The 10,308-nt window shown below is 31.9% G+C and overlaps 1 protein-coding gene across 1 annotated transcript; it reads left to right on the top strand.

Moving 5' to 3' along the window:
* Window positions 1-6,204: 6,204 nt before the first annotated feature.
* Window positions 6,205-8,687, top strand: LOC149543808 (elicitor-responsive protein 3-like). The gene is made up of 5 exons (XM_089798492.1): window positions 6,205-6,613; window positions 6,713-6,778; window positions 7,787-7,913; window positions 8,173-8,290; window positions 8,392-8,687. Exons 1-5 carry the CDS (start codon window positions 6,547-6,549, stop codon window positions 8,455-8,457), a joined length of 444 nt encoding a protein of 147 aa, XP_089654618.1. The 5' UTR covers window positions 6,205-6,546; the 3' UTR covers window positions 8,458-8,687.
* The last annotated feature ends 1,621 nt before the right edge of the window (window positions 8,688-10,308 follow it).

The following is a 10,308-nucleotide window of genomic DNA, read 5'->3' as shown; positions in this document are numbered from 1 at the left end:
GTCAATCACTTTTGGGCCGAGGTACATGAGAAAAGCCACTCCACATCGCTACCATACATACCCATGCTCATCACACAATGAGTGCCCAAAGGCATTGCAAGTTCCCAACCCAACCCCAAATGAATAATCCCTCAACTAGCCTATATCTAGGAGTTTGGGTATTACAAGATCCTTTCAAATGCACATACATGTGCTCGTGTGTGGGCACAACCAACTACATGAAATAATCAAGTAACGAATGCAAGCATTCGATATGAGAAATACAACAAAAAAAAAGAAGAATAAAAATCTCACTCAACTGACCTATATCTAGGAGTATGGATTTTGCATGAATCCCAATAAGGAAACAAAACACCCAACATCAAGAACTCACTCAACCACCCTAAATCTGGGAGTATGAATTCTACACAAACGCCAATACAAACACAATAAAAATCATGGTTGGATTGGAAACCTAGAATTCATTCCAAATCAATAACCAAAAATTAGTGTTAAGAAATACCTAAGAAAGCTAGGTAGCATGCAAATTGAGGCAAAGTCAAAAATGACCAAAATTCAACAAAATTAAAACCCTTTTTACAATTGGGTATAAAAACCCCAAATATCAAATAAAATTTTAGTTTGGAGTCCATATGCAAAAATAGCAAGGATAACGGTCTGAAAACCCAAAACCCCAAGTCAAGAGGCAATCAAATGCTCATACTCGCCCAACCAGGTAGAGCCAATATATAGGAATGGAGGGGAATACTAGTTCTTTACCTCTTAGAAACCTGCTATCCAAAATAGACTCTGAAATAGAGTCAAAATGTAAAAATAGGAGAGCCTTACCTAGCAACCAAAAGGGAAAATACGAGAATGCTCACGTTAAAGTAATCGCTTCGCTAAAGCTATCAAAAGTCTCAAAAAATCAAGGTCTTTCCAAGCCGGATCTAACAAGATCAACCTCGTGTTGATCCCATGCTCACAGCTCCCACAATGAGCAAAATTGTAATTCCTCCTTAAGAGGATTTGGGATTTTGCTCTCCAAAATAAAGTTTCAAAAGTGAGAAGTGAGAAATAACTCACTTTTTGGGATATATATTCACTTTAAAAGTGAAATATTAAAACATGAAAATAACGGCTCACTTAATTAAATCCCTTTTTAACCTAGACAAAATCAGGCAATTCTAATTAAATGTAATCCAACTACAACAAAGTTATCGGTAATTAAAATAAAGATTAAATCAAATAATAAAATTCCTTTAAAACATTAAATCACAATAATTAAGTAACTTCCATGATCATTGTGGATTCCTAAATGCATAGACATGCTCATAGGTCTAGACACATATGCATAATGAATCTAGATTTACCAATTACCAGAGGGTTAAAATAATAATAAAGATACATCACCCATACATGGATGATATTGGCTCAACATGAAAGGTCTGATCACTAACTCCATGTGCCACTGCTAGGGATATAAGTCCTACATAATAAACAAACACAATCAAGTGTAGATGCACAATACATAATAGGTGAAGCAACAATTACATAAAATTGCATAATTAAACCTTCTAATTAATTTTATTAAAATAATCTCTTTAAATCATTCATTTTCACAATAGTAAAAGATTACTACAAGAATGATGTAAATATTTGTAGCACAATGATATCACAAGGAAAGATCATCAAGGTTGCATCCATCAGGATGACTCATAGAAATCAAATGGGAGAGGCACTACAAACATGTCAAAATAGAGCACATAAGTGCTAAACCTAAATGCAAATATGTTATAGAATGTTTAGAACGAACAAGAAGTTGTGTAGACATTTATGTGCAAAAATTTCATGAAATAAGAAAAAATGCTACAAAACTGAGCAAAAGCACTACAAAAAGGTGCAAAAGTGTTGAAACAAAATGCAAAAGCATTTTAAAACTATGAGAAGCACTAAAAACTATGTAGAAGATGACAAAATGTGTAGATCAAGCCACTATTTCCCATAAAGTAAAAGCACTACTAGAATATGCAAAGGTGCTATTAGAACTTGCAAATGCATTGTCAGATAATTCAAAAGAACTATTAGATAATGCAAAAGCACTATTAGATAAATTAAAGGTGTTATAACACATGTAAAGGCACCATAATAGCCAACATAAGAAATAGAGAAATATGTAGAGCACATAAAAACTAAATGCTCTATAGGAACATGTAATGCACTGTAGAAAAGCTCAAAAGAACTACAAAAATGCTCATAGGTGTTGCATAAACCTATGAATGCACAAAAACCCTATTGAAGACAAAAATATCACAAAAAAGGTATCTAAAAGTGGAATTTATGCAAAAGCGCTACAAAACTGATCAAAGGCGCTAAAAACTATTGAATTATCCAAACTTTTTGTAGAAAGTTGTAGATACACTAAAATAGAAAATGTATCAAAGGGTTGTGCTAAAGTGTTGTTTCATCTATAAATTAAAAAAATCCAAAAAATCTGATAATGTAGAGCTAGAAAATAGTTCTTGCCCCATGGTGGGTGCCAAAAATTTATACCAAAATTAGGGCACACTTCTATAAAAGATTATATCCAAGGGATCCCATTGAGATGGAGCCTTGAATAGCATAGGTTATAGCTCTTTATCTATGACATGCAAGGAACCAAATGATGTGATAATGGCTCTTAAATGAACCCAAGATTGGAAACCCTTGCAAGGTGCACCATAGAATGAGAGACTCAAAGATATCATACAATGAGAGTGCAAGTATCTAAGATCCCAAGTGAATGCAATGCAAATATAAGATAAATAAAATGCAAGATTAATCTAGGATGATAGATGAAAGTACAAGAAAGAAAACTAAGATATCAAGATAAAAAATCTCCTCCATGATAAGCTAAGCTAGATGCTAATAAGCTAGAGCACAAGAAAATAGAGACTAAGTTATATGAGAGTGCTTAAGTGCTCAAGAATCAAAATGACAAGATAGCAATAGCATGAAGGCCCAAGATATGAGAAGGTGAGGAGAGATCATCTTTTTAAAAAGATTTGGATGGTCAAGATTAAGAGGCAAAATCAATGGTGGAGATTGAATCTTGATTGATCTATGTGCTTGTTTTTCTCAAGATGCAAAAGATGTGGATGAGATTAAGAGGCAAAGTAATGAGTGGTGGAGATAAAAATGCGTAAATATTTTTGAAAAGTCAAGATTCCACTCACCTAGGAAATTGCACAGTTTTAAAGATGGACTAATTCTTTTTACTTTGTTTAATATTACAATTAGACAATACACTTTTCATGTGCACATAAAATAAAGGGGATTTTTATTTAATTAAAAGAGAGCATGTTCTTTTAATCAAATAAACTTAAGATAAGGTGGTCAAACTATATGATAAAACCAAATAAATGATTTGATCAAGGATAAATAATTTTTTAATTATGTAAAATTGATTGAGTGCATATTTTGGTCTACCATATGGATTAAAATACTTAGAAAGGGGACTTATAGTTTACTAGACCAAAATTGAGTGATTACAGGTTATATCAATGACAACCAAATACACCACTACATCTGACCACTTCACTAATCTGATCATTGCTCATCATAATGCCAACAAATTAACCATTGAATGTGATCCCAACATGAATACAAAAAATGTACAATTTCGATCAAACGTTTACATTAGAACTAATACTTGCCCTTTAGTTTAGAAATTAATTATAATTATATAATTTGAATATTATGGTAGTTTAGGTGGTGATATTATTTTTCATAAATCAAAAGGAGTTTAGTTGGTGATAATATTTTTTCAAATACAACAACTTAATATAGAAAAACTTTGGAAGAATTAATGTTATATTTTTCATAAATTAAAAAGAGTTTAGTTGGTGAAAGAAAATTTTCAAATACAACAAATTAAAAATATTTGAAAGAATTAATGATTATATATATATATTGAATTTACATAAACATGAATATATACTTTTATAAAATTTATTTAAAATTATATATACAAATATATGTGTATGTCTTGCAAGTAATCACAAAGAAATAAAATGGGTATTTTTTTGATAAAATGAACACATTTAAGAAATGTTATTAATCATATTTGTATATTTTACAAATGATTTTAAAGAAATATATTTCATCTAATTATTTTCATGTTTTTCTCAAGTATTATATATAAACATTAATTCTTTTTAGAGATTTATTTTATTATATATATTGTTGTGATATATGGATTATTAAATTGATTAAATATATACTTTTATATAATATAATTACATATTTGTGACTTCATGGTAAAAATAGATTGATTCATATATACCTTCAAAATCTTAGGCAAAAAGGTTTTCTACATCAAATCAATTGAGAGATAAGTAATTTGTATAATATATAAAATTAATAAATAATTATTTATCATTGATACAAAATATTCACTGCCCCATAGGTTGTTCAAAGATTTTTTATATTTTTATTAACCTAGTATCTAAAACTTGATGACAATAATTAACTTAGGCAGATAAATAGTTTTTTATTTTTATAACTATTGTATTCACTATAGTGAAAAAATTTGTAAAAAAACTATTCTACCATACCAACTTAAAAAATATATTGTTGACTTTTTTAATAATAATAAAATATATATTTTAATTGAAATGTTTATTAATATGCATTAGATTGATGGGACAAAAAGTGTGCTAACTATGTTCAATGTGAATAAAGTGACTTTTATTTGAGGGGATGAAAAGATTGTGACATCTTGTGGGGCTTCCCAAATATTCTCCATTTTTTTCCCGTGTGGTCACAGGGTAAACTAAAATCCAAACTTTACAATAGTGTAGAAATTTCAGCCTTCCCTTATTAGTTAGAAATTCGTGATCCAGCCTTTTGAAGAAAAAACTCTACATATTGGCCACACTGTCATAAATTTCATGTCATTTAATTAGTCATATCATTGATTACATTTGATTATTTAATTTTTAGTAAAATTATACAAAAATTTAAAGTAGTTTAAAGGATCATTTGAGAAATAATAATGACAGATTCATTATAACTGAGACACATGAAATTTCAGATTTTCTTTATAAGTGCTTAATCATTATTTAATAAATATGGAGAATATGTATTTTTATCATTAAATCAAGCAAGATGGTATTGGTCGTGGAACAATAACTAGTGTATAAATAGCACATTAACAAACATTAGTACACTTGAGCACAAACAACAACCCATAGTTTGTCTCTATCAAAAATAAAAAGTATAGAGTTCATAGTTACAATATTAATAAACGAGTCTTCCAACATAATTAAAATATTATATCTCAGGGTGAGTAATTAAAAGCAGTCTAAAGCCATCTTGGCTATTAACCAAAAAACTAGAAAATACCATAAGACTAACTATCTAAATTGCCTCCCAATCGCTTAGAGTGACAATCCATGTCCCTGTGATCTTCTCCTACATCATACATAGTGTAACTGAGCAAGCACGCATGACCTTTATGACAAACTTGTTGGAATCCTTGACCCCCCTCTTAAAAAGATCAAACTCATTTTTCAACTCCAACAACAATCGCTCTTCCTTCTCCAACTTCTCATTAATCTTTCCCAGTATATGTTTAGGTTATTTGATGTGTTTTATTAAGTATTCTTATATATTTATATGAATAATAATTTTATAATTGAACATTTATTTTAAAATAACCAAAATAAATTAAAAAGGAAAAGTATTAAGGGAGAGGGTGTTAAGTTTCAATTAAGAGTGCAAAGCAATGGAAATACAAGCAAATATAAAAAATTAGATGTAGTAAATTAAATTTTAATAATTTTAAAATGATGTCTATTAGGACATTTGTATTATGGATATTAATAGGACAAGTCCAGTAAGAAATACATATAACAATAACGCCTCATCTAACTGTTAGACTTATTTTGTGGAGCAATATTATAAATTTATAATGACACATGAATTTTTTTCAATATTAAATAAAAAATAGAATTAAGCATGCCTCCTAGAAAATAGACATATAAAGACTTTAGAGCAATATAATGTGAAGCTCACACATATTCATACTACAAAAAGTGTAATGTGAAAAGTGGTTACAAAGGCTAAAATTAACAACAAATACCTTCTCTTTATGTGCCTACAAGTCAAAGAAAGAAAATTGTAGTGACTATACATCAGCAGTTGACTATGTTCAATATATAGTTTCTTTATATTTTGATTATTGTTAGATGTATTGGGATCTCCAATTATTCCATATCGTATATCATGTGGGCGGCCCTAATCCCTTTTTAAACATATTGAATCTGTTTTGATAATATTCAGAAAAGTTCCCCCAAGAAAACAACAATAGCATACCGTTAAAGCAGATCGATTCACGTGAAAAATGGGGAAACACGTCTTCATCACGATCGAGGAAGAAATAGTAAATAAATCAACCAGTCAATAAGGAGGAAACTTCTTCCAAGCCCATTATAAATCACAAACAGACTGCTAAAATTAGTGAATAAAAGCTTCGATCCGTCCACAAAAGAGGCTTGTAGAATTTGCATAGCAGGAATACAAACCATGGCTTACGGAACTCTGGAAGTGCTTCTGGTCAGCGCCGAGGGGCTTCAGAATTCTGATTTTCTCTGTAAGTTTCTTCAGTTTTCTTATGATTTAGATCTGAAATCAAGATTATTTTGGGTTTTATTTTTTGGGTTTTTGATTGAAAGGTGATATTTGGGTGTAGGCAACATGGACCCATATGTGATCGTCAAATGCAGAACCCAGGAACAGAAAAGCAACGTTTCATCCGGTGAGTATAATAATTTCATGATGATCTGATTTGATTTTTAACAGTTCTGAATTTAGATCCATGAACAAGATGCTCATAACTGTTCTATATTTAGTGGGTTTGATCTGTTTTATGCCATTTCATTTCTCTTATTAAATTCGTTTCAGTTTGATCATATTATCATGAGTATGATCTGAAATTTTGATGGGAAACCTCATTTTGTCTTGAGAATGGATCATACTGATGAATAGGGGATATTTTTCAGAGCAAAACACCTGTTTTGAGTTGAGGGGTATTTTTATGAGCAGTGATTTCCAAAGAACATCTCTCTCATGGAATGAATATTTATTAGTACTAATTGCATTTAGCTGTTTATAGAGGTGAAACATCAGATCTTTAGAGGTTGCCTATCTTGGTATTACTCAAATGCGGGCATGCTAAGTGTGAAATATCTCTAATGATAAAACTTACTCAGCTTGCTAATTCATTTGCAAGGCCCTTGATGTCTTGTGCAATTGATTGTAACATTCCCCAGTAGATTTTTTCATAGCAATATATTATGATATTTCTGTTCATATTCAATTATATAATTTTTTAAGTCAAACTTGTTATTCTAAATTTCATAAATGGTAGTTGACACAAAATCTATGCAGGCATAAATTTAGACATCATATAAGGGAGAACCTAGCACATTTTTTTTTTCTGAAAAGCGCCCCCATGATATGATGTCTAAATTTGTGACTGCATAGGAGCTTTATTTTTCATGTAAATAAATAGTATTTTTAGCACTTGTTACACTTAGGTGATGATAAATTATACAGTCATTTTTGATGAGAACGAATAGTTTCTTCATAGCAGCTTCATTCTTCAGGAGAATGAATAGTACTCTTAAACACTTATTACATCTAAGTGATGCTGATAAATCATATTGTCATGAAATATAATCTAAAATTTTGATTAAAAAGCATTTACACAGCCAAATCCAAAAGCTTTCAAGAAATTCAAGATGTTCTATTGATGCCCTTGCAGGCAAGGGCAGCAATCCAGAATGGAATGAGAAATTTGTGTTCACTATATCTGAGGGAACTACTGAACTCATCTTGAAAATCATGGACAGTGATGCTGGTAACGAGGATGATTTTGTGGGAGAAGCCAGGTAATCACATTCCATACAAATAAATGTTACACAATCAAATTCAGAAAAAAATAATTCATTGATATGGATTGTGGAAATCAGATTTCGCTAATTCATTGATATGGATTGTGGAAATCAGATTTCGCTAATTCATTGATATGGATAGTAGAAATCTGATTTTACTAATTCATTGATATGGATCGTGGAAATCTGATTTCGATGCTTGATCATTAATGCTCTGGAATGTTTGAAGTGGTATAATTGTGTTGTTATTGTGTAGTATCCCCTTGGAGGGACTATTCAGTGAAGGAAGCCTCCCCCCTACTGCCTACAATGTTGTTCTCCCAGATAAGACCTACTGTGGGGAGATCAAAGTAGGCCTTACATTCACTCCCAAGGTATATATTAAGAAAATGTCTCTCTCTAAAACACTTTCCTTGTCTTGTAGCTTTTCATAAATCAATGGAAAATGGTAGTTAAAAAAATCTTCCTCTTGCAGAGAGAAGAAGAATATGGGAAGGAAGCAGGGGAGCAGACTGGAGGATGGAAGGAAAGCTCTTACTAATTATGTTCGTGCTAGGGAACATGTTATGAACATGTCTTTTAGGCACCAAACTTGGCTTTCTCCCTTGGGGGGAGTTTGGTGCATATATTAAGCTTATATTGGGGTTGTTTTCCTTAAGAAAAAAGTTGTTTTATCTTAATTTATTTCCAGTCCTGTAGATTGACTGCTCATGATTTAATTTGGGAACCTCTAGTTGTGTATGATTAATAGGATTAATATCTTTTCTGTCCTGTTGATTGACTCATGATTTAATGTGGGAACCTGTAGTTTTTAATATGGTTTGAAGAATTTATTGACAACTGCATGATTTCTTCTAATAAGGACACACCACTGCCATGCCACCATTACTATGATGAGTTGTTTTTGTTTGCTAGCAAATCTTTGCCGGTCACAGAATACTGTTGTTTTCAATTTTACATCCATTAAAAACCAACCATTTAAGATTTGTGAGAAAGTTATGTACTTGATTAGCAATATCCGTAAAAAAAATTCCTGCAGGATCTATGGATAAATTTAAATATGCAATTTGCAGGGTAACTTCTTCTGAATTCAAATCAGTTTCTGGGTAGAAATGTTTTGGCTTTCCATTTTTTGGGTTGGGCTTAAGCTGTTACCATATGTCAAAGTCTTATGTTCGAATGCTATTTCTTGGGATTTAAATTTTTTGTTTTGTTTCTTCTTAATGAAAGATTTTTCATTCATAAAGTTGTTTTATGATGTTGGTTTCATTTGATAAGTAGGAGATAATTTCCACATTAAGTCAAGTTGTGATATTGCTATTAGGATTCAACTGTGTGATTTTGAGTCAAACTCATTGACCCATGGATCTAGGTGATGCTCACAGGGGTGAAGCACCGGGACTTCTTGTGAGGTCACCCATCCCAGTACTACTCCAGCCTGAGCGCGCTTAACTATGGAGTTTCCTCCATGGTTAAACCCAAAGCTTGCAACTACATTTGCAAAACCTTCACTAGTGTTGTGCCTTATGAACTATTAATTAGAAAGCCCCCTAAGCTCATCAATTGATAAGTAGGAGATAATTTCCACAATAAGTCAAGTTGTGATATTGCAGTTAGGATTTAACTATGTGATTTTAAGTCAAACTCATTGACCCATGGATCTAGGTGATGCTCACAAGGTCAAGTTGTGATATTGCTATCAGGATTTAATTGTGTGATTTTGAGTCAAACTCATTGACCCATGGATCTAGGTGATGTTCATAGGGGTGAAGCATCGAGACTTCCGAGGAGGTCACCCATCATAGTACTACTCTAGCCTAAGCGTGTTGAACAATGGAGTTCCCTCCATGGTTAAACCCAAAGCTTGCAACCACATTTGCAAAACCTTCACCAAGTGTTGTGCCATATGAACCATTTAATTAGAAAGCCCCTTAAGCTGATCAATTGATAAGTAGGAGATAATTTCCACAGTAAGTCAAGTTGTGATATTGCTATTAGGATTTAACTGTGTGCTCTTGAGTCAAACTCATTGACCCATGTTTCATGAGTAGTGATTCAACATGAATCCATCTCACATGAGAATAAATGGAACACTTGGCACTCATTGGATCTAGTTGATGCTCATAGGGGTGAAGCACCGAGACTTCTTGGGAGGTCACCCATCCCAGTACTACTCCAGCCTGAGTGTGCTTAACTACGAAGTTTCCTCCATGGTTAAACCCAAAGCTTGCAACCCCATTTGCAAAAACCTTCACCAAGTGTTGTGCCTTATGAAACATTAATTAGAAAGCCCCTTAAGCTCATCAATTGATAAGTAGGAGATAATTTGCACAGTATGTCAAGTTGTGATATTGCCATCAAGATTTAATTGTGTGATTTTGAGTCAAATTCA

This window comes from Cupressus sempervirens, chromosome 8, assembly GCF_028749045.1.
Source record: "Cupressus sempervirens isolate cs-2001-9-10 chromosome 8, ASM2874904v1, whole genome shotgun sequence".
Classification (NCBI taxonomy): Eukaryota; Viridiplantae; Streptophyta; class Pinopsida; order Cupressales; family Cupressaceae; genus Cupressus; species Cupressus sempervirens.
Note: the sequence above shows the minus strand (reverse complement) of the source record. Positions and strands in the feature narration are given on the sequence as shown.